A 24,445-nucleotide genomic window follows, 5' to 3' on the forward strand; every position below is an offset into this window, starting at 1 on the left:
TATTTTGCCCGGAAGCATCCAGAACACACGAGAACCGCCAGAGTGGGGGCACGGGGCCACCAGACCCTAGGCCGGCGCGGCCAAAGGGGGGGCCGCGCCCCCCTATAGTGTGGGCCCCCCAGAAGTCCACCGACCTTGCCCTTCCGCCTATTTAAAGCCTCCGTCGCGAAAACCCTGATACGTTCGACGAAACCAGAGAAAACCTTCCAGAGCCGCCGCCATCGCGAAGCCAAGATCTGGGGACAGGAGTCTCTGTTCCGGCACGCCGCCGGGACAGGGAAGTGCCCCCGGAAGGCTTCTCCATCGACACCGTTGCCATCTCCACCGCCATCTTCATCACCGCTGCTGCTCCCATGAGGAGGGAGTAGTTCTCCATCGAGGCTCGGGGCTGTACCGGTAGCTATGTGGTTCATCTCTCTCCTATGTACTTCAATACAATAATCTCATGAGCTGCCTTACATGATTGAGATTCATATGATGATGCTTGTAATCTAGATGTCATTATGCTAGTCAAGTGGGTTTTACTTATGTGATCTCCGAAGACTCCTTGTCCCACGTGTGTAAAGGTGACAGTGTGTGCACCGTGTGGGTCTCTTAGGCTATATTTCACAGAATACTTATTCACTGTTATGAATGGCATAGTGAAGTGCTTATTTATATCCCTTTATGATTGCAATATGTTTTGTATCACAATTTATCTATGTGCTACTCTAGTGATGTTATTAAAGTAGTTTTATTCCTCCTGCACGGTGTTATGGTGACAGTGTGTGCATCCGTGTTAGTACTTGGCGTAGACTATGATTATGATCTCTTGTAGATTATGAAGTTAACTATTGCTATGATAGTATTGATGTGATCTATTCCTCCTACATAGTGTGAAGGTGACAGTGTGCATACTATGTTAGTACTTGGTTTAGTCGAATTGATCTTTCATGCACTCTAAGGTTATTTAAATATGAACATTGAATTGTGGAGCTTGTTAACTCCGGCATTGAGGGTTCGTGTAATCCTACGCAATGGTGTTCATCATCCAACAAGAGTGTAGAGTATGCATTTATCTATTCTGTTATGTGATCAATGTTGAGAGTGTCCACTAGTGAAAGTCTGATCCCTAGGCCTTGTTCCTAAATACTGCTATCGCTGCTTGTTTCTTGTTTCTTTGCGTTACTACTGTTTGTGTTACTACGCTTGTTTCTTGTCCTGGGCAAAGCACTTTTAAGTGCCGTTGCCACTGCTCATATATATTCATACCACCTGTATTTCACTATCTCTTCGCCGAACTAGTGCACCTATTAGGTGTGTTGGGGACACAAGAGACTTCTTGCTTTGTGGTTGCAGGGTTGCATGAGAGGGATATCTTTGACCTCTTCCTCCCTGAGTTCGATAAACCTTGGGTGATCCACTTAAGGGAAACTTGCTGCTGTTCTACAAACCTCTGCTCTTGGAGGTCCAACACTGTCTACAGGAAAAGGAGGGGGCGTAGACATCAGGAAGCTTCGTGGAAAAATAAGCCCCTGGGCGTTGATTTCGTCCAATTCCGAGAATATTTCCTTACTAGGATTTCTGAAACCAAAAACAGCAGAAAACAGCAACTGGCTCTTCGGCATCTCGTCAATAGGTTAGTGCCGGAAAATGCATAATAATGACATATAATGTGTATAAAATATGTGAGTATCATCATAAAAATAGCATGGAACATAAGAAATTATAGATACGTTTGAGACGTATCAAGCATCCCCAAGCTTAGTTCCTACTCGCCCTCGAGTAGGTAAACGATAACAAGGATAATTTCTAAAGTGACATGCTATCATAATCTTGATCAATACTATTGTAAAGGACATGAGATGAATGCAGCGATTCGAAGCAATGATGAAGACAATGAGTAAACAACTGAATCATATAGCAAAGACTTTTCATGAATAATACTTTCAAGACAAGCATCAATAAGTCTTGCATAACAGTTAACTCATAAGCAATAAATTCTTAGTAGAAAGCTTTGAAACAACACAAAGGAAGATATAAGTTTCAGCGGTTGCTTTCAACTTCAACATGTATATCTCATGGATAATTGTCAACACAAAGTAATATAACAAGTGCAATAGGTAAACATGTAAAAATCAATGCACACAGTTGACACAAGTGTTTGCTTCTAAGATAGAAAGAATGGGTAAACTGACTCAACAATAAAGTAGAAGAATGGCCCTTTGCAGAGGGAAGCATGGATTACTATTTTTGTGCTAGAGCTTTTCATTTTGAAAACATAGAAACAATTTTGTCAACGGTAGTAATAAATCATATGTGTTATGTATAAGATATCTTATAAGTTGCAAGCCTCATGCATAGAATACTAATAGTGCCCGCACCTTGTCCTAATTAGCTTGGATTAACACGGATTATCATTGCATAACATATGTTTCAACCAAGTGTCACAAAGGGGTACCTCTATGCCGCCTGTACAAGGGTCTAAGGAGAAGGTTCGCATTGGATTTCTCGCTTTTGATCATTCTCAACTTAGACACCCATACCGGGACAACATAGACAACAGATAATGGACTCCTCTTTTAATGCTTGAGCATTCAACAACAGATAATATTCTCATAAGAGATTGAGGTTTTATGTCCAAACTGAAACTTCCACCATGATTCATGGTTTTAGTTAGCGGCCCAATGTTCTTCTCTAACAATATGCATACTCAAACCATTTGATCATGAAAATTGCCCTTACTTCAGACAAGACGAACATGCATAGCAACTCACATGATATTCAACAAAGGTAAAAGTTGATGGCGTCCCCAGAAACATGGTTACCGCTCAACAAGCAACTTATTAAGAAATAAGATACATAAGTACATATTCTTCACCACAATAGTTTTTAAGGCTATTTTCCCATGAGCTATGTATTGTAAAGGCAAAGAATAGAAGTTTAAAGGTAGCACTCAAGTAATGTACTTTGGAATGGCAGAGAAATACCATGTGGTAGGTAGGTATGGTGGACACAAATGGCATAGTTTTTGGCTCAAGGATTTGGATGCACGAGAAGAATTCCTCTCAATACAAGGCTAGGCTAGCAAGGTTGTTTGAAGCAAACTCAAGTAAAAATGGTACGACAAGACTCACATATGAACATATTGTAAGTATTATAAGACTTTACATCGTCTCCTTGTTGTTCAAACACCTCAACCAGAAAATATCTAGACTTAGAGAGACCAATCATGCAAACCAAATTTTAACAAGCTCTATGTAGTTCTTCATTAATAGGTGCAAGGTACATGATGCAAGAGCTTAAACATGATCTATATGAGCACAACAATTGCCAAGTATCAAATTATTCAAGACATTATACCATTTACCACATGCGGCATTTTCCGTTTCCAACCATATATCAATGAACGAAGTAGTTCAACCTTCGCAATGAACATTAAGAATAAAGCTAAGAACACATGTGTTCATATGCAACAGTGGAGCGTGTCTCTCTCCCACATAAAGAATGCTAGGATCCGATTTTATTCAAACAAAAACAAAAATAAAAGCAACAGACGCTACAAGTAAAGCGCATACGATGTGACTGAATAAAAATATAGTTTCACTAGAGGTGACCTGATAAGTTGTCGATGAAGAAGGGGATGCCTTGGGCATCCCCAACCTTAGATGATTGAGTCTTCTTAAAATATGCAGGGATGAACCACGGGGGCATCCCCAAGCTTAGACTTTTCACTCTTCTTGATCATAGTGTATCATCCTCCTCTCTTGACCCTTGAAAACTTCCTCCACACCAAACTCAAAACAAACTCATTAGAGGGTTAGTGCATAATTGAAAAATCATATATTCAGAGGTGACATAATCATTCTTAACACTTCTGGACATTGCACAAAGCTACTAAAAGTTAATGGAACAAAGAAATCTATCAAACATAGCAAAACAGGCAATGCGAAATAAAAGACAGAATCTGTCAAAACAGAACAGTCCGTAAAGACGAATTTTTCAGGGGCACTTAACTTGCTCAGATGAAAATACTCAAATTGAATGAAAGTTGCTTACATATCTGAGGATCACGCACGTAAATTGGCAGATTTTTTTGAGTTATCTACAGAGAACCTTGCCCAAATTCGTGACAGCAAGAAATCTGTTTCTGCGCAGTAATCCAAATCTAGTATTGACTTTACTATCAAAGACTTTACTTGGCACAACAATGCAATAAAATAAAGATAAGGAGAGGTTGCTACATTAGTAACAACTTCCAAGACGCAACAAAACAGTAGCAAAATAAACACATGGGTTATCTCCCAAGAAGTGCTTTCTTTATAGCCATTAAGATGGGCTCAACAATTTTAATGATGCTCGCGCAAGAAATAAGAGTTGAAGCAAAAGAGAGCATCAAAAGCAAATAAGAAACACTTTTAAGTCAAACCCACTTCCTATGAAAAGGAACCTTGTAAATAAACAAGTCATGTAAGCATAATGCAATAAGCATAGGAAAACAAGACAAGCGCAATCTCAAGATTTTAAGCAAAAAGAGAGGTGTTTTAGTAACATGAAAATTCCTACAACCATATTGTCCTCTCTCATAAAGATTTTCAGTAGCATCATGAACAAACTCAACAATATAACTATCACATGAAATATTCTTATCATGAGCTACATGCATAAAATTATTACTCTCCACATAAGCATAGTCATTACTATTAATTGTAGTGGGAGTAAATTCAATAAGATAGCTATCATTATTATTCTCATCACCATAATCATCATATATAGGAGGCATATTGTAATCATAATTAATTTTCTCCTCCATGCTTGGGGGACTAAAAATATCATGCTCGTCAAAACCAGCTTCCCCAAGCTTAGAATTTTCCATAGCATTAGCAACAATGGTGTTCAAAGCATTCATACTAATATCATTCCCATTAGCATGCATATAAAGTTCCATGGGTTTTTTAATTCTCTCTTCAAACACATCATGTCCTAATTCAAGATAAAGTTCATAAATATCTCTCATTTTGTTGTTGTTTTCCATTAAGCCTAACTAGTGAAATCACACAACTTAGTGTTCTCAGGAGTATTCATTTTAACAGTAGTACATAAAGCAAACTAAATAAAGTAAATGCAAGTAACTAATTTTTTTGTGTGTTTTTAATATGGAGAACGCAAACAAGATAGTAAATAAAGTAAAACTAGCAACTAAATTTTTTTGTGTTTTGTTTTAGTGCAGCAAACAAAGTAGTAAATAAAGTAAAGTAAAGCAAGACAAAAACAAGGTAAAGAGATTGGATGTGGGAGACTCCCCTTGCAGCGTGTCTTGATCTCCCCGGCAACGGCGCCAGAAAAAGAGCTTGATGCGTGCAGTTAACACACGTCCGTTGGGAACCCCAAGAGGAAGGTGTGATGCGTACAGTAGCAAGTTTTCCCTCAGAAAGAAACCAAGGTTTATGGAACCAGTAGGAGCCAAGAAGCACGTTGAAGGTTGTTGGTGACGGAGTGTAGTGCGGCGCAACACCAGGGATTTCGGCGCCAACGTGGAACCTGCACAACACAATCAAAGTACTTTGCCCCAACGTAACAGTGAGGTTGTCAATCTCACCGGCTTGCTGAAAACAAAGGATTAAACGTATTGTGTGGAAGATGATGATTGTTTGCGAAGAACAGTAAAGAACAATTGTAGTAGATTGTATTTCAGATGTAAAGAATGGACCGGGGTCCACAGTTCACTAGTGGTGTCTCTCCCATAAGATAAATAGCATGTTGGGTGAACGAATTACAGTTGGGCAATTGACAAATAAAGAAGGCATAACAATGCACATACATATATCATGATGAGTACTATGAGATTTAATCAGGACATTACGACAAAGTACATAGACCGCTATCCAACATGCATCTATGCCTAAAAAGTCCACTTTCAGGTTATCATCCGAACCCCTTCCGGTATTAAGTTGTAAACAACAGACAATTGCATTAAGTATGGTGCGTAATGTAATCAACACAAATATCCTTAGACAAAGCATCGATGTTTTATCCCTAGTGGCAACCGCACATCCACAACCTTAGAACTTTCTCACATCGTCCTGCATTCAATGGAGGCATGAACCCACTATCGAGCATAAATACTCCCTCTTGGAGTTACAAGTATCAACTTGTCCAGAGCCTCTACTAGCAACGGAGAGCATGCAAGAACATAAACTACATATATGATAGATTGATAATCAACTTGACATAGTATTCAATATTCATCGGATCCCAACAAACACAACATGTATCATTACAAATAGATGATCTTGATCATGATAGGCAGCTCACAAGATCTAACATGATAGCACAATGAGGAGAAGACAACCATCTAGCTACTGCTATGGACCCATAGTCCAGGGGTGAACTACTCACACATCGATCCGGAGGCGATCATGGCGATGAAGAGCCCTCCGGGAGATGATTCCCCTCTCCGGCAGGGAGCCGGAGGCGATCTCCTGAATCCCCCGAGATGGGATTGGCGGCGGCGGCGTCTCTGGAAGGTTTTCCGTATCGTGGCTCTCGGTACAGAGGGTTTCGCGACGAAGGCTTTAAGTAGGCGGAAGGGCGGAGTCGGAGGAGTCACGGGGGCACCACACGCTAGGGCCGCGCGGGCCCCCCTTAGGCCGCGCCGCCCTAGTGTGGTGGCGCCCCGTGGCCCCACTTTGTTTCTCCCTCGGTCTTCTGGAAGCTTCGTGGAAAAATAAGCCCCTGGGCGTTGATTTCGTCCAATTCCGAGAATATTTCCTTACTAGGATTTTTGAAACCAAAAACAACAGAAAACAGCAACTGGCTCTTCGGCATCTCGTCAATAGGTTAGTGCTGGAAAATGCATAATAATGACATATAATGTGTATAAAACATGTGAGTATCATCATAAAAGTAGCATGGAACATAAGAAATTATAGATACGTTTGAGACGTATCATGTCCCCTGTCATGTCACTTTCTGGGTTGGATCCTTGCTCCTGCTTCCTTCCATTGTTTCTCCGACTAGGGTGCTTGCCATTTGGTTTACGTGGTGGTTAGGCATCTCTTCCTAGTTGGTTGGTCGCGTTTTATTGGGTTTCGCACTGGGATGGGGCGCCTTGGTGTTCGCCTGAGTCTCACCCAGGGCCGTACATCCCACAACAATGTGCGGTTTTGGGTAGACGTGTGTCGCCTCGGGGTAGATGAACCCAAGTGTTGTGGCGTCCCCTTCTTCCCCTCGGGCACTTTATAAAGCAGTGTATGATGAGTTGGGGGAGGACGAGTTGTTATCCTTATCCCGTGCCCCTACCTCTTTTGTTCGAGGAAACCGTCCTTCCTTTCTTAGCTTTTTTTTTTCACTCAATGAGGCCATTGGTTCCCTTTTTTTCACGAATTCGGTAAGTCCGAGATGGCGAGTGGGTGGGATGGCTTAGCGGTGAGGTTAGTGGAGTTGGAGATCTTAGTAGAGTATGGTCTCCTCCCTTCTTGCAAGGAATTTTCTCGGTGGATGTCTGTCCTGGAGATCAACCCCGAGCCGACGCGGTACATGTACATCCTTTAAATGGGTTTTCTTGACATTGGGTTTTCCGTTATTCGGAGCCCCTTTATCCGATATCTACTATAGGATTTTACGGTATCTAGCTCCACCACCTTACCATAGATGGGATTTTGGAGGTTGCTTGATGATAGCTCCTAAACTGACGTGTTTTCTGAGGTGTTTTTATGTGAATTTTATTTGGATTTGTTGGTTTTGCTTTCTAACTAACTGACAAAGTGCCAAAATACAAGGAACCTTCCATTTCCTTGTGATCCTATGAAACTTTCAGGAAATGGTTAACTTGGGAAGGAAATCAAGTCAATAAATGAAGATTTAGAGGAAAGCAAGCAAATCCTTGGTTCGGAAGATTGACATCCCAGGCAGCATACATCTTAACAACCATGTGACCGTACCATATGGCGTCGTTGTAGCCTCTTCAAAAGGAACAAATTCCATGTGACCGTACTAGATTCGGAGAAGAAGAACTCATCCTTCAATATTCATCGTGATCTTCCTCCTTAAGATCCTTCATTCCACCATCGCCATCACCATATGGAGAGAGATATTCATCTTTGTAAGAACTATGCTTGTAAACTCTATTCACATTCAAGACTCATTGAGATTGGATTGGATTTGGTTTGATTATATTTATGGCTTGCTACATCGAGACGAACTCCATTTATAATACTACCATTATGTCTTTGTTTAATTCTCCTCCCATGTGAGTAAATCCTCTAGGCGTGGAAGATGTAGGGGATTGGTGAGATGTGGTGTGCCTATTACTACTTTTATCCATTTGTGAACGCTATTGTTATTATTACTTATGAGATTAATTATATATGATTTGTGTAATTCTTCTATCTAATTAAGGGCCCGAACAACATGATCTAGAGATCTACATAGATGAACACTTGTTCTCTAGCAACTCCTCGACCTCCTAGTGATAGTGGAGTTATCTTATAAATTCCATATACTAACGCACATATGTAGGTGAAACATTAAGCCCATGCATATCTCCAACCATTCATACAGAAACCAACAAAAGAAAATCATTGGTTCGTAAGACAAGAGTTAAGTGTAAACTAGAAGTTCGAGTGATCTTACACCAAAAGCAATCTTTCCGTGGATTCGATAAACCTAGGTCTATAGAGAAAAAACTTCAATACTATATTTCGTAATCCAGATCGAAGGTATTAGCCGGCCACCCGAAGAGAGCGTCGTACTTGCCCTTGAATTATACTACCTCAAAAGTGAGTTCTTCCACACGGAAGTGCACGGGGTTGCCGAAGACGATTATTTTTAAACTACATTGCAAACAATTATTTATTAAATAACGTCACCGACGATCTCGCCACTTTGGCTACGAAAGTGAACAAAACTCCATAGCTGAATTTTGGACTTACGAGAAATAGTAAATTTCTTTGTTGCCATAGAGACCTTCACATCAGATACATGCTCCTGGGAACTAGCCTTTTCTATGACGCCGTAGGTTTTATGAATGGTGTCCATAGTGTTGCTCTGTACTAGCACTGGACTGGGGCACATGATGGAGGTCTCCGAGAGCAGATCCGGTAAAAACTTATCTTGGGCCGGTGGTAGTAGCTAGTGATGGTGGTGCTTTGGGCACCGTATCCTTCCCGAAGGCATTGTTGAGGCGAAGCTTCCTCACTTCCTTCCTTTTCCTCTAGAAAAACCCCCTAGATTCGTGGATCACATGATGGTGTGTTCCCTTCTTGGGGGTATCATCCTTGGAGATATGCATCAGCACGAGGGATCAGTGGGTGGATTCGGTGGTGGGTGCAGGGTTCCGCATGCAAGCTAGTGCGACAATATCGATGTTGATGAGCGATGGTGTGGTTGCGGCAAGATCTTGTTAGTCGGCTCTTGTTTCGGCGTGTTCGACTCATCTTCCTCTTGGAATTCCCCTGCTATGAAGTTGGAACTGCAGCCTCGGTGGCGAGTGGCGGTGGTAACCGGTGAAGGGTAGTCCAGACGTGAAGATCTTCTTTGACGCGGGACCTACTCATCTCCTATATGGAGCTCGTCACCAAAATAGGAGATGCCAGTCTTCCACTCGAAGGTTCGATTGTTTGGCATGGGTTGGCGTGCTTCACGAGGCCGCCGCGACGAGGACTTCTCAGGCGGTCTTTTTTCGATGAGGCCCGAGTTGCTAGCTCGTGAAGTAGTGGTGACGATGACATTGATGGGCAACCTCGACGACAGACCTCATTTTGGTGGTTCGTGTGTGCGGTTTGTGTGGGTAGCGAGGTTGGCCGGTTGTGCCCTCGAAGCAGTCGTGTTTCATGACGGTTGACGAGGTGTTTGTGACGGGTTATTGCCTAGTTTTCTGGTAATAAACTAGGCAACCTTCGCAAAATTTTAGGATCCGTTTCAAAAAGAATACATGTCTTCCCTTAAACTGCTTTCGTAATCGCGACTTGTTAGAAAGTTTATACTTGGCGATGATTTTCCTTCAGATCTTCATTTGCCGCTGGAACTAAATCTTCATTTTCTGAGAGCTGAATAATTTTTTGGTAGGAGCGTCCGTTACACAAAGCTTCGTGCCATACTGCCATCGCTCTTTTCCCGCGAGGGGACGGAGCGGAACCGAGGATTGGCGAAATAAGCAACACTGCGCGCCCACAGCCCAAAACAGTTTCGACCTGGCGCCTGCCGGAACGAAATCGCAAAACCATCCCGCCAATCCACCTTGCAGAGTCTCCCGCCACGTCACCGATCCGTGGCTTCTTCCCGCGGATCGCCATCTCAGCCGTCCATTCCCCTACGCATCGAACGATAGCCACAGCCCTCCTCCCACCTCTCGCCTCCTTATAATCCCCATCCTCCCCTTCCCCAAATCACACAGCTCCAAACCACCACCACCACCGCTTCTCAAGCCCCACCCGCTCGCAGACGCAGCAAGCTCGAGTCAAGGTCAGCCATGTCGGGCCGCGGCAAGGGAGGCAAGGGGCTCGGCAAGGGCGGCGCCAAGCGCCACCGCAAGGTGCTCCGCGACAACATCCAGGGCATCACCAAGCCGGCCATCCGCCGCCTGGCCCGCCGCGGCGGCGTCAAGCGCATCTCCGGGCTCATCTACGAGGAGACCCGCGGCGTGCTCAAGATCTTCCTCGAGAACGTCATCCGCGACGCCGTCACCTACACCGAGCACGCCCGCCGCAAGACCGTCACCGCCATGGACGTCGTCTACGCACTCAAGCGCCAGGGCCGCACACTCTACGGCTTCGGCGGCTAGAGGCCCTCTCCTCTTCGTCCGCGCCGAACCAGTCGCCTCCTCGCCTCGCCGTCAACAGCTTGTTGTCTTCCTCAGTGTGTTATGTTCCGTTCAGTAGGTGTAGTTGGAACCGTGTTACTACTAGTTCTTCAGTTGTCCATCGCAAATCTATCTAGCTAGCCTGTAATAGCTCTGTATGAGCCCAGATCTGGAATCGAATATATTATCTCCCTGCAAAAGATGGTTCGTGGTCACTGCTTGTCAATTTGCACTATAGTCTGAACCCGGAAGTGTTTTTTTTTGAGAATGAAGCTGAAATCAAATGCGTAGTCAATTTCCATCATATTCTGCAGGATTGTAGTTATCTGGAATGCAATGTATTATCTTACCATGCAATGGTGCGAGTGTGATGTTGAAAACGCGATCTGAAATTTGCTGTTTATCAGTGGCTCTGTTTTGTTCAGTAGCTGTAGTTGGGTCGATGTTTCTAGTTCTGCATCTGTCCATAGCAAAATCTCTCTACCTGGCTTCTACCAGCTCTTTATGAGATTAGGTCTGAAATCGAATAGTATATTATCTCCCCCTACGTTGATTTGCGTCCACTGCTTGTCGATTTACAGTATAATCTGAATTTGGAAGCGAATGTTTTTTTAAACTGAAGCTGAAACGAAATTTGGAAGCCCTCTTTGTTTGATAAATTTGGAAGCGCTCTTTGCTAACGAGAAACGAACTAGTGTTAATAAATTTCATCGGTGCTGCAATACAAAAATATTTTGTCTCGAATTTTGGAAGCCCTCTTTGCTAGAAACTGAAACTGAATTTGCATTATAACCATGACCAAATTTGGAAGCGAATTGTCATGCTCTCCATCCACTGAAACGAAAAGAGAAACTCGTTTCTCGTTAAATGGTGGCTCAAATAGATCTGGAATCGAGTGATCTTCCCGTGCAATGATGCGAGTGCGACGTTGAATCTGAATTTTGTCTCGAATGTTTTTCTGAAGCTGAAGTAGAAGCCAATGTTCTTCAATCCAAACGAAAAAAAAATCTCGTCCTATCCTGGGCTCAAATAGAGCAGGCCGACCCAGCTCTTAGAAGTCCAGCAGCCCACGGGCCCGTGCACGCAACCGCTACGGTTTGCCGTCTCCGGCACGTTCTCTTCTCCGACGAACTCGTTACGACACCCACCCAAGGACAAACCGCTACGCAACGCACCCAAAAAAAACAAACATCGCTGCTCCTTTCTCCTCTCGCTTTCTGCATCACGGCTTGACCACACGAATCATCTCCTGAAACCCACCGTCGCTCGATTTCTCCGCGAATCCGTTGACCCGATTTCCCCTCCGTGTTCCTGGTTTCCCTCGCCGTCGATTTCCCTCTCCTCGCCGTCTCCGGTCGAAGCCGAATCGCGCGGTGGGGTTGGTTGACCTCGCCGTCGGGTTTCGAGCTCGGCGAGGATGGGGAGCCACGGCGCCGGGCCGGCCGCTGGATCCGACGCCGCGCGCGCCGAGGTACGTGACGTGACCCGCCTGCTAAGCTGGTTTGATCCAGGAAGTATTTGCGCTGGCTTGATTCCAGCCAAGCTGCGTGTATTGGCCTGTTTTTTTTGATTGGTTGTAAAGGGTTCGGCGTAGTTGGGAGCAACCCCAGTTCGTAGGTTATGGCAATCACCGCAGTTGTAGGAGATTTAGCCTTGTTATGATATTGCTACGGGAATTAGTTTCGTATCTGCATAAGGCATACCCGGGCTAAGTTGATGATGTGGTTAGGAAAACAAAAATTTAGCTGGTTGAGCAATTCATGCTAGGTTGTCTTGTTGCATTTCGTGCCATTTTTCCCTCTATCTGAGATGTGGTAATACTCATAGCCTTCGCTCTAGTATTGTGTGTTTCAGCACTTCGTAGGGCGGTACTACTGAATCTTATGGAAGCCTAGTCACAAATCTTTCTACTGTTGATAAATTTCACCAGTGCTGCAATACAAAACCATTTTCTAGCCCCCTGTGTTTGCTGCCATGACAATTTTGTCACGGTGCATATTACAGCCTATACGAATTTTCGGTCAGTTGAATATTAGGGTCTATATGCATATTAGAGTCTATATGTTCTGGGTCCGCTGTAGTTGGGACTTGGGAGTACCCAGTTAGTAAGTTATGGCAATCACTGCAGTTGTAGCCGATTTAGCCTTGTTATGATATGCTATGGGAATTAGCGTTGTATCTCCATAAGACATACCCGGGCTAAGTTTAGGAAGACAAAATTTTAGCTGATTGAGTAACTCTTGCTAGGTTATTTTGTTGCATTTGGTGCCATTTTTTTCTCTATCCGAGATGTGGTAATACTCATAGCCTTTGCTCTAGTATTGTGTGTTTCAGCACTTCGTAGGGCGGTACTGCTGAATCTTATGAAAACCTAGTCACAGATCATTCTAGTCTGGATAAACTTCACCAGTGCTGCATTGCAAAAACATTTTCTAGCCCCTGTGTTTGTTGCCATGACAATTTGGTCACGGTGCATATTAGATTCTATCTGAATGATGCTGAGGATTCCTTTGCTAATGGCAGGTTAGCGGCATGGCCCAGACAAACCAACCTGCTTATCCGCCTTTAGCTTCTGGGGATCATCCGTGGTCCTCTTCAACTGGGGCAGCAGCAGTTTCGTGGAACTATCCAGTGGACAGTCAAAAACAAGATACAGTTTACTATGATCCACAGAGGGATGTGTCGGTTTCAGGAGATAATCAAACTGTGGCAAGCAGTGCACCCCCTACTGTTCAGTCGACTATGAGCTTGCCAAATGCAAGTCATTCTCAAGTGCCTTACTCAAATTCACTTCAATATGGCTACAATCCTGCAGAATATGGGAACTATTACTATAACTACCCACAAGCTACAAATAACTATTCCGCTCAGCAAGGAGGAACAAATCAACATTCAGGTGCAGCTTATCAGCCTCTTACTTCATTTCAGAATTCTGGGTCTTACGTTGATCCTACAAGTAACACATATTACAATGCTGGTGGTCACCAGACTGCGCCAGGATATGCAACCAACAACTACTATTACCAGAATGACACACACAACGATGGAAGCTCAGGAAATAATTATGCTCAGTCATACCAGAACTACTCATTCTCTGGTACTAATGCAGTCCAAAATTCCAGTACAGTGCCTGCCAATTCTTTCTCATATCAGCCGCAGTACAACCAGTGGCCATACTATCACAATCACTCTGCACCAAGTCCTGCTGTCAATCCAGTTGCTGGGAGCAGTAACATAGATAACAGAGTTGTTAACACCACTTCTGGTTATTCTTATCCTAGTGCCGAGCCACCTCCACCGGGTACTACATCATGGAAAAGTAATTCGGGTGCTTCTGTTGCACCTCCTCTACAGGTATGTCTCTTCCTTCCAGTGCAAATTGTTAGTTCCCCTACATAGCTTTTTTTTTCCCATCAGACTCGAGACATCATTTCTCACAAGTTTTGGTCTGTCTAACGATGATGGTTATCCCAAACAATGATTTTTCACAACTTTTCGTCTGTCTAGCCATGTGCCCATGTTTGTTATTCTGGACAATGATTTCTCATAAGTTTTAGTTTGTCTAGCCATGTTTCTTATTCTGGAAATAGAAAATGGCTGCTGCTTTTTTGGGGGACTTCTGTAATGTCCCTCCTGTTTCAGAGTGAAATGCCCCATCCTTTTTGAGGTTTTTTGTTACTTGGTCTTTAGAGTCCTTTCTCTGTGCTAATTTTCTACTCCCTTGAAGTACGAGTTAATAAATCTAGCATTACATCTGCATTGGAGCATGTTATGCACAATTTTTATCATGGGAAGAGAATCACCTTTCACCTAAGTTATACTACTGTGCAGGCTCCAAGCGTTCAAGAACCTCAAAATCAATATGTCCAACATGCACAAGAAACTCCAGCGTTGCAAAACCAGTATCCTTATCAAGCACCAGGTGTTCCAGTGTCTCATAACTATTACACAAATCAGGCACCAGCATACCAGCAGACAGCTTACCCACAGAACAATATGAATGCGAATCAAGTACCTGTGAACAACCATGGTGATCAACAGAAGAGTGTAGGTTCAAAAGGTTTAAGCTCAACTATTTCCACAATCAACCATGTTTCTGATAAAGCTGAAGCCAAATTTGCAGGGTTCTTTGACAACAGATTCTTCCAGTGAAAACAAAATACAGATTCCAGCGATTCCTCGAATTGCTCCAGGTTTCTCTATGGTAATACCAAAGAGTGAGAAGAAAATTCAAGTTGCTGATTTGGTAAAGAAACCTGCCTATGTTAGTGTTTCTATGCCAAAGAATGATGCCAAAGCAGTTCAACATGGTCCAGATGCTGTAAATTTCTCATCTCCTTTTTATCCGTTGTTGGTAGCACCTGAAATATGCTTTTTTTTTTTAAATCACGGTGATAAATTATTGGCATATGAAGGGTGAAATTACTTCTTAATCAATTAGTTCCAGCTGTCGTAATTAATTTTGTTCACTGTCATGGAAGTGCGTTTGTTCATGATTTTTAAAACTAGGATAACAAAAGAATGCCGTAAATCCTATGTTTACAATTCCATTAATGGGGTATATGTGGTATTTGTATATTCACCATCCGTTTTCCCTCTCTTGCCGTGCTTAGAGATCCGTCCCCTTTTCGCTCCGTAATTATGGTATGAGGAATCTCAGCCGTTGCAAGAATGATGCCCAGAGAGCTGCCTGCCAAAGTATAATGCAACAGGTGAAGTTTCTTTTTGTTGGCTTTTGTTAGTTGCCACTATTTGTAAACAATGCCATCATCTATTGGTGTCAGTCATATGGATGGAGTAGTTCATCTACGTACATGCCTGTTAAAAATTGATGCCCTACTCAAGATGATGCTATAAAATTAGGACATTATATCTTTCCTAGGTGGCAACAAACAACAGTTTTAGTTTGGTAAGCACATCTGAGAACTTGCATTTAAATGCCATAAAACCATAAACATAGCTGATGTGCTATCCACTATATGTTGGTGATATACGGATAAGGAATACCTGATTTAAATTTGCTCCTTTCTTGATTCTTTTGTTCTGCTATATCGTTTGACAGTTCAAAATTATTTGATCTATTTGGTTGTATCACTTTTTTTCCCTTGTGTTTATTTTCAGATCACAAGCAAAGCTCTTAGCGATGGAACCCTTCTCACGAAGAACTGGGACACTGAACCGCTGTTTCCTTTGCCAGAGAATCTTTTAACCATGACCGAAACAAGGTCCGTACTTCTCGTTTACCCTCACCTGCTGCAAAAAAAAAAACAGACATCTATAAGGTGACAACGCAGTGTTGTTGAGACGTACTACATAAATTAGCTAATGCTATTTGTGGTCTGTCGCTTTGGATTTTTTTTACTGCGGTTCATTGAGCACCTCTATGATTGCATTTTTTCTGGAGAAATGTTCATTTTCAGATCATGCTATTTCAGCATATTTGTACCTTGGACTGACACCCTCAAAAAATGCTGCAAACTAAGCAAATTCCAGGGAGTGTCAATTATTTTCAGTAACGGTATAATGACCACTAGTTGAGCTTCGCCACTTCTTGGAAATTTCTAACACCGTTAATTCTAGCAAGAATTACAGAATGGAGCGGTACCCAACATGATTAATATTGGCTGCATAATTTAGTTGCTTGGGAAACAGTGGTTCATCTAATCTGATGCCAACATACATCAATTAGTTGCATCATTACATGTTGTAAACTTTTAATTAGGGTTCGTCCATTGTACTCGAGAAAATTATGCCTTCTTGCAGTTTCTGTGGTCTGCAGAATCGTAGAGTTCTGATAATAACTTATAAATATTATTATACTGATCTTTGTCCTGTACAGCAGTGCAAACAATTCAAGTCCCTTGTCAAAATCTACCCCAAAAAAACGCCTGAAAAGTAGGTGGGAGCCTGTTCCGGAGGAAAAGGTTACTGAGAAGGTGGAGCCACTAGCAAAAACATTGATGAATGGTAACGCCAACCATAATTTGGAAGCCAAAAATACAACGGTGAGAACTGGCATGTTGCTCTTGTTAAAATGTTGTCATCAACCATTCAACATACATGATGGACTTTCTTTTTGTCAGTAGGAGGCAGGATGAACTTCTGCCATGTTAGCATTGTCGATTTGCGCAATATCACATGCTTGTATTTTTGCTCTAGTAAGCTCTTTCTCTCAAATATTTAACTTGTTATGTAGGGAAACAATTGGAATTTCGGGAAGTTTGACCACTGTGCACATACACCTTTAAACAAGATCACCCAGAGGCCTTTCAAGAAGCAAAAGATGGGTAGTTATTCAAGTGTGATACGGAATGGAAACACTTCAAGCGATAGTGATAAGGAGCAGGATCTGACCAAGTATTACGCCAGTGCATCTGCACTAGCAAATTCACCAGAGGAAAAGAAACGCAGGGAGCATAGATCTAAGCGTTTTGAGAAGAGTAAGGATTCATCATCAAAATCAAGGAATTCTGCAGTGAATAAAGATGTACATACAAGAAGACCTATTTCAGCACTTGCCACTAGAAGTTCTGAAAATGGCAGCAGCTTGGCTGTCGAGGATCTGGATTGGGATGCACTGACAGTCAAGGGGACATGTCAGGAAATTGAGAAACGATACCTTCGCCTCACATCAGCACCTGATCCTTCCACGGTAATAGAACCCACCAATTGTCTTAACTTTAAGCTTAAAGGCATTGATAGCATCAGTGGATCATTGTTATTTTAAGTTTGACGCTGCCTACTCTGAATACGCTCTTTGCAGGTAAGACCAGAACATGTCTTGGAGAAGGCACTTTCCATGGTTGAAACATCTCAAAAGAATTATCTTTTCAAGTGTGACCAACTGAAATCTATTCGTCAAGATCTTACGGTTCAGAGAATCCAGAATGAACTGACTGTGAAGGTAGTCTTAATTTTTCAGCATCCGGTTGTGTAGAACTGTGGATCACATTGTATCGTTAGCTTAAAAAATCCACAAGTCTATTTAGTTTCTAGACAAGACACCATATTAGATATGTTAGTTTACTCCTGTTCACCAAAAGAAAATATTTGTCAATGTTGTACATTAGGACATAATTTCAGCATTGCACAATGTTTTGTAACCTTCAGATTTCTTATTTCAGGTTTATGAAACTCATGCGCGTTTAGCATTGCAAGCTGGTGATCTACCTGAATTTAACCAGGTATGCTTGTCTCGCCTGATCTGATTCTCTTGAAATATCAAATTATTGTACACATGTGATAAATGAAAGTTGCAAGAAGGGTTTTGCTTTCCTATTAGTACTGATCAGAAGTTTCGTTGCACTTTCTAATTATCACATCGTTGCCATTTCTGAAAAAAGTTATCAGGTCTTCTAGTGATTGCTTTGCTCTCTAGAAACAAAATTGCTTCTATGGTAGTGCCAGTGGTTCAGGAATATCGAGTGGACCAGTTGTTGATTTCTCGTGTTCATATTTGTAATTCAACTTCTGCATTAGTGTCATAGTTTAAACTATATTTCCGTGCAACTTTTTTTTCAGTGCCAGTCACAACTGAAGAGGCTGTACAGAGAGGGAAACAAGGGTTGCGATTTTGAATTCTCTGCATATAATTTGCTCTGTGTCATGCTGCACTCCAATAACAAACGGGATCTGCTGTCATCAATGGCAAGGTATCATTTTGTAAACAGTTAGCGGGGAAACCTATTTTGTTTCTAAGTGGACTACATTTCATATATTCATTGTTTTCAGCTTATCGAAAGAAGCCAAACAAGATGGAGCTGTCAAGCATGCCCTTGCAGTACAGTCTGCTGTTTCATCTGGCAATTATGTCATATTTTTCAAATTATACAAGCAAGGCCCCAACTTGAACTCTTGCCTCATGGGTAAAGGGCAATTTTACAAAATTTCACGTCAATTCAGTCCACTCTCTTTCTGTAAGAGGTTTTGATGTATGTTGGTCTCCTTTTTGACAGATCTATATGTGGAGAGGATGCGTTTCGAGGCTATAAAATGCATCTCTAAATCTTATCGCCCGACAGTACCTGTGGTGTATATTGCACGAATTTTGGGGTTCTTACTTAATGGGGATGACAGATTGGAAGAATGTGAAATATGGTTAAAAGCGCATGGTGCTATTCTTTCATTAGATAACAGTGGGGAATTGCAGATAGATACAAAGGTAACGATCTCTCTCTCTCTCTCTCTCTCTCTCTCTCTCTCTCTCTGGACAATATAATACATATCAGTATGTGTGCAAATTGGTTTTTTGTGGCTTATTGTTAAGTTGAATCTCATAAGCTTGTGGGATGGGTTATAGTTTTTGAGTAATAGTCTCAGCTAGGATGGTTTAGTTTCTCTTCCCCAAGGCCGCAAGGGCCATGTGTTGCCCTGTGTTACCTCAATGCTGTTCACAGCTCCAACCGAAGATCCATGTTTGATGTGAGCTATGCAAAATTGGATTATTGTCTTGTCAAAGTGTGCAGATATTAACAAACTGAGTGCAGAACATTAAAACGAAGTACTTCATTGCGTTATGCTGAAATGTGCTATTACCCTGTCTAATAGAGAATAATATAAATGCTTTAGCAAAGGGAAACTATTGTATTGAATCCATTCTGATGTTCTAATCCGGCAATATTTTGCATTACGTTATATTGCTTTGCAGACTTCTGCTACTACACTTTACATGCCAGAACCAGAGAATGCGGTCGCACATGGTGATGCATCACTTGCAGTTAACGACTTCTTTGCACGGACATCTGAAAAGGTATAATGGCGGTGTATACTCATCGGTGTGTCGGTGCTTATGGACGTGTTGCACATCTTCTGTTATGTGCAATGGGATCAGCTCAAGAGGCTCAAGAATGCTTCTGGGGTAGGAGGTTGGAACAAGGATAGAATGCCCCACTGCATATGGCCTGTGCACTTATGGCTGCAGTTGCACACTTGCACTCCAGTGAACTGCCGCGCTCCAGAATTGGAGCATTACCCAACACAAGATCTACTTCTATCCGTGGAAAGACAGATCTCCACAGGGCTTCTCTTGTGAGGAAAATGTTGCAGAAAGCTCATATTACTTCTAAGTTTCTTGTGACTAACTGGTACCCCCTCCGTCCTATGAAACAATGTCTTAACTTTATCTAAATTTGGATGCATCTAGACACTAAATAGTGTTTACATAAATCCAAATTTAGACAAAATCAAGACCATGTTTCAGGGGACGGAGGGAGTACATGTGTTTGTATCACAAAATTTATACACTACTAGTAGGTATTAGTGGGGAGGGGGATAGAGACATAGAAGTTCAGAAATTTATTTGTAATACAGAATGCTGTAAATTAATGAAAATTTTCCTCTAGAACTGATTAAACTGCTGAAGAAGTTTCTTAGTACATGTTGGACTGGAACACTAGGCTATATTATTTTGTCCCGATTTCGAAGGATCTGAGCTTTCTAGCTATAAGCGATGCGTACGCCGAGCCACGGAAACCCCAAGCTCAGGAACAAACTTCTTAAGGGCAGCAGAGCCACGGAAACCCCAAGCTCAGGAACAAACTTCTTAAGGGCAGCAGCTAACGGCAATAAGAACTGGAACGTCCTAAAAATCTGTGATGTCGGTAACTGTCGTTAGTTGGTAACCACCGGTCTAATTTGTTTTTTTGAGAGAAACAACCAGTCTAATTGTCGGTACCCAACCTATGTTTACTTGCTCCATTAACCTTTTCAGGGAAGTGGTTGTTAGCTGCTGATCTCATTCTAGTCACCAACAACAATATTCTATCCCGTATCGAAAATAAATAAATATTATTCCATCCACTACTCAGTATGCTCTTCTTATTCCGAGGACTCGCTATCCATTGCTCTGATCTTCGAAATTTTGAGATGTACGTAGTTTCCTGTTAGGAAGAATGACACGACATGTCTTGATCCTTCCTTCCGTGCTCTGTCCCCTCAACTTTTCTTCATTTTTCATGCTTGTTTTAGTTGTTAGGTGCTTGGATGTTGGAGCAAAAACAAAAAAGAAAGTCTGGACAGTGATGCATTACCAAAAAAGTTGCCCTATACATCACAAACATGCCCAACTGTAACTATCAATGTGCATTGCTTCATTTTCCTTTTAATTTCCTTCCTGTCCACAATTGGAGTATTTGACCATGGTCCCATGATGACTACTTAAGTGTCCAGCCAGAAGAAACTTTTTTTCTTTTTTTAGATGCCAGAAGAAACTTTAGAAATGCAGAATTTGCAAAAAGTGCCACCGACAGTCAGAAGATGTTTTAAGGGAGGTGGGATAATGCAATGGTGGGACTTCAAATACCAATCAGGGGCAAATCATATGAGTAACATCAACTTCGAGTGGTGTCAAAGTGGCAGGATAATGTAACTGATTACTACAAGGGAAAATGCACCAGATTTCAAACTTCGCCTCAACAATAGCATTTGCTCAATTAAATCTCTATGCACTTCAATCCAGGCAAGAACCTGCCTCTCATCAGCAAAATTTGAAACTACACGATAAGAGGAACAAGTAAATCTTGCTACATATAGTCGTTTAACAGAATGATCACCCAAAGTCAAAGTGCCAGAATGAAATGACTGAGTACTACACAGGAGGAAAATGCACCAAATTTCAAACTTCGCCTCAACAATAGCACTGGCTCAACTAAATCTCTATGCACTTCAATTCAAGCAAGAACCTCTTTGTATGTATCCAGTTAAGTATCCCGCGTCTTATCAGCAAAATTTGAAACTACACGAAAAGAGAACCAAGTAAATCTTGCTACATCCCTCGAGTACATACAAAGGTGTGCTATACCTGATATTTGTAAAAAATAGTATGCTAAATTTTACAGAGAATGAAGATCAAAATAAACAGGGTGCCAGGAGAGCGACTGTGTCCACGACATTGTTGCAAGAAATCACAACTTGAACTCCTCTTCCTGGAGCACCATCTCCACAGGTTCCTCTCCACAATTAGAGTATTTGACCATGGTCCCATGATGACTATGAAAGTGCCCAGCCACAAGAAATTTAAGAAATGCAGAATTTGCAAACAGCACCACAGGTGTTCCGAAGATGTTTTACGGGAGTAGGGGAAATGCAATGGTGCGACTCCAAATACAACCAATCAGGGGCAAAACATATAAGTAGAGCATCAACATCGGGTGGTGTAACATACTAACAGAATGATCACCCAAAGTCAAAGTACTAGAATGAAATGACTGATGACTAGACAGAAGGAAAATGCACCAAATTTCAAACTTGGCCTCAACATTGCTCAGCTAAATCTCTATATATGCACTTCAATTCAAGCAAGAACCTCTTTGTATGTATCCCGTTAAGTATCCTGTCTCATCAGCAAAACTTGGAACTACACGAAAACAGGAACAAGTAGTAAATCTTACTACATCCCTGCAGTACATACATACAAGATGGTGTGCTATACCTGAGATTTGTATAAGTACCATGCTAGATTTTACAGGGAGCCGAGGGAAGATCAAAATAAACAGGGGCCAGGAGAGCAGCAGCAATCCTGGAAATTGTGTCGAAGGCATTGTTGGAAATAGTAGTTACAGCTCGAATTCCTCTTCCCGGAGCACCATCTCTGCAGCTTCTTCCTCGTCCTCGTCGTGGAGTGAAAAGTAGTGGCTCCTCTCCGCTGGCCTGAACGTGTAGAACATGAACAGGTAGAAGGCCATGGCGGCCACCTCCTCGGACAAGACGCTGACCCACCGGTACTGGTAGCTGGCAATGGTGCTGAGCATGTACACTACGATCCTAGTGAAGTAGAGGTACCCGATGACGACGGTGTAGAACTGCCGGAACAGGGTGAGCTTGGACAGGTTGCGCGCCGCCTTGCCGTCGGTCTTGGACGTCTCCCGGAGCGCCCGCATGGACCAGACGACCGGGAAGAGCACGGCGCAGCAGCAGGCGACGTCGACGAGCATGAGGATCTGGTTCCAGGTGACCCACCCCTGCCAGAAGGGTCCGGTCTCGCCGATGACGGCGGCGGCGATGTTGGCGATGACCTGCAGCGGGATGACGACCATGAGCACCTTCTTCTCCCGGTCCTGCAGGAATGGCCTGAGGAAGGACCAGCCGGTGCCGACGAGCACGATGACCGCGAAGAGGATGACGCCCTTGACGAGCTGGAAGAGGTAGAAGGCGACGTCCCAGCCGTGCGGCGTGCCGGTGACCCGGATGTAGTGCTGGTCCTCGGCGGCGGAGAGGCAGTAGAGCAGGCGCGCGACGAGGAGCGCGGACATGAGGTGGTGGATTTGGTTTGCGGAGACGCGGTCGCGTGAGAGGGTGAGGTAGAGCCAGGCGGCGAGGAAGGCGGCGTAGCAGAAGGCGGCGAAGCCGTAGATGGCCGGGACGGGCGCCTGGCCGACGGGGAGGTAGTCCTTGGAGCCGTCGGGTTTGGCGTTGTACATCTCGGTGCGGACGGCCATGGAGACGAGCGACTGCGGCGCGCAGTTGGCGAAGTAGAGGCTGTACTCGTCGGGGTGGGTGACGGGGAAGGACTTGTTGTAGTGGCCGCCCTCCATGTCGTGGAAGGTGAAGAGGGTCTTGACGTAGGGGCTAGAGAGGACGCACCCGGAGAGGTCGGGCTCGTCGGCGCCGCTGGGGTCCTCCGGCTCGGCCTTGGGCTTCTTGTCCCGCGACTCGGCGACGGCCTCCAGGAGGGACTCGTCGGCGAGGAGGAAGAATCCGATCTGCTTGGGGTCGGCCCGCGCGAAGGAGGAGGAGACGGCGGCGCCGGAGAGGATGATCCGGACCGCGCCCGTCTTGGAGAAGCCGAACTTCTCGAAGAGGATGGTGTGGCGCGGGTCCTCGTGGAAGGACTCGGACCTGATCTCCGCCGCGGAGGGGAGGGCGAGGGCTGCCGCGACGGCGAGGAGCAGGAGCAGGCGAGCTCCGGCGGTGGCCATGGCGAGATCTGGCATCCGTTCGAAATGCGTGGGAGTGTGTCGGCGTGCGCGTGGGCGTGGGTGGAGCGGAGCTAGCGGCGTTTTTCTTATGTGGCGGGAGGGTGGGGGTCGGATGTGCCTCGCGATTGGTGAGACAGAGAGTTGGGTAGAGGTTGACTAGCAGGCGGTGGGATGGCGAAGTTTTGCTCGTTTTGTACACTTCGGTCACACTGGGAAAAGACTTAACGGGACACACGTTTTCTTTTCTTCCACCGCTCACGATCAATCCCCCTTATTTTGCATCATTTTGAGATCCATCAATTGTGGTATAAATCATAGGTTTAATCATTTTTTTGTGTAAAATTTCGCTGATTTATTAATAATCATGTGGTACACACAGCTCTACAATTAATAAAAATTACAAATAGGTCATCAACAATTGTACTATATATGTCTATAAAAGGATGTCCTAGAGTTTTCTAATTTTAAATGTATGTAACACTAAGATACATTTAATGTAAATAAAACTAAAACATCATTTCATGAATGGAGGAAGTATTAAAAACAATTTTCTCTCAATTGCACACACACACTCTCCCACATCCCTTTATTGTAAACATCATATTGTAGCCTTACGACCTCTTTGAATCGTTTGCTTGAGAAAATACTAGTGATTGATTTGCTTCCGCAAAAATAAAAATTGTGGAACTAAGAAAAAATGTAGAAACATTCCACGAAATGTTTTGTTCTGACATTATGTGAAGGGTTGCAC

General features: G+C 43.3%; 3 protein-coding genes across 4 annotated transcripts; 2 read left to right on the forward strand and 1 right to left on the reverse strand.

The window, feature by feature from the left end:
* The first annotated feature begins 10,369 nt into the window (after positions 1 to 10,369).
* LOC127321125 (histone H4) lies at positions 10,370 to 10,995 on the forward strand. Its single transcript, XM_051350153.1, has one exon. It carries the CDS (start codon positions 10,451 to 10,453, stop codon positions 10,760 to 10,762), a length of 312 nt encoding a protein of 103 aa, XP_051206113.1. The 5' UTR covers positions 10,370 to 10,450; the 3' UTR covers positions 10,763 to 10,995.
* Positions 10,996 to 11,929: 934 nt separating this feature from the next.
* LOC127321136 (SAC3 family protein A) lies at positions 11,930 to 20,154 on the forward strand. 2 transcript variants are annotated; one of them, XM_051350164.2, is made up of 14 exons: positions 11,930 to 12,251; positions 13,304 to 14,134; positions 14,612 to 14,827; positions 14,904 to 15,101; positions 15,394 to 15,492; positions 15,902 to 16,005; positions 16,620 to 16,785; positions 16,977 to 17,432; positions 17,544 to 17,684; positions 17,905 to 17,964; positions 18,302 to 18,432; positions 18,512 to 18,645; positions 18,736 to 18,941; positions 19,428 to 20,154. In XM_051350164.2, the coding sequence occupies exons 1-14, from the start codon at positions 12,198 to 12,200 to the stop codon at positions 19,533 to 19,535; spliced, it is 2,904 nt and encodes a 967-aa protein (XP_051206124.1). In that variant the 5' UTR covers positions 11,930 to 12,197; the 3' UTR covers positions 19,536 to 20,154. The 2 variants fall into 2 exon arrangements, with proteins under 2 accessions (XP_051206124.1, XP_051206133.1); XM_051350173.2 differs by having other exon boundaries at positions 16,623 to 16,785.
* Positions 20,155 to 22,069: 1,915 nt separating this feature from the next.
* LOC127321153 (protein CANDIDATE G-PROTEIN COUPLED RECEPTOR 7) lies at positions 22,070 to 23,774 on the reverse strand. The gene has a single exon (XM_051350181.2). The coding sequence runs from the start codon at positions 23,707 to 23,709 to the stop codon at positions 22,333 to 22,335; it is 1,377 nt and encodes a 458-aa protein (XP_051206141.1). The 5' UTR covers positions 23,710 to 23,774; the 3' UTR covers positions 22,070 to 22,332.
* Positions 23,775 to 24,445: the final 671 nt, after the last annotated feature.

The sequence above is a fragment of the Lolium perenne genome, chromosome 1, assembly GCF_019359855.2.
Source record: "Lolium perenne isolate Kyuss_39 chromosome 1, Kyuss_2.0, whole genome shotgun sequence".
In the NCBI taxonomy this organism is placed as follows: Eukaryota; Viridiplantae; Streptophyta; class Magnoliopsida; order Poales; family Poaceae; genus Lolium; species Lolium perenne.

Coding starts and splice junctions, on each gene's coding strand:
- LOC127321125 (XM_051350153.1), top strand. CDS start 10,451: ATGTCGGGCCGCGGCAAGGGAGGCAAGGGGCTCGGCAAGGGCGGCGCC.
- LOC127321153 (XM_051350181.2), bottom strand. CDS start 23,709: ATGCCAGATCTCGCCATGGCCACCGCCGGAGCTCGCCTGCTCCTGCTC.
- LOC127321136 (XM_051350164.2), top strand. CDS start 12,198: ATGGGGAGCCACGGCGCCGGGCCGGCCGCTGGATCCGACGCCGCGCGC. Junction 15,102..15,393: donor TTCAACATGGTCCAGATGCT/GTAAATTTCTCA, acceptor TGCCGTGCTTAG/AGATCCGTCCCCTTTTCGCT. Junction 15,493..15,901: donor GCCAAAGTATAATGCAACAG/GTGAAGTTTCTT, acceptor GTTTATTTTCAG/ATCACAAGCAAAGCTCTTAG.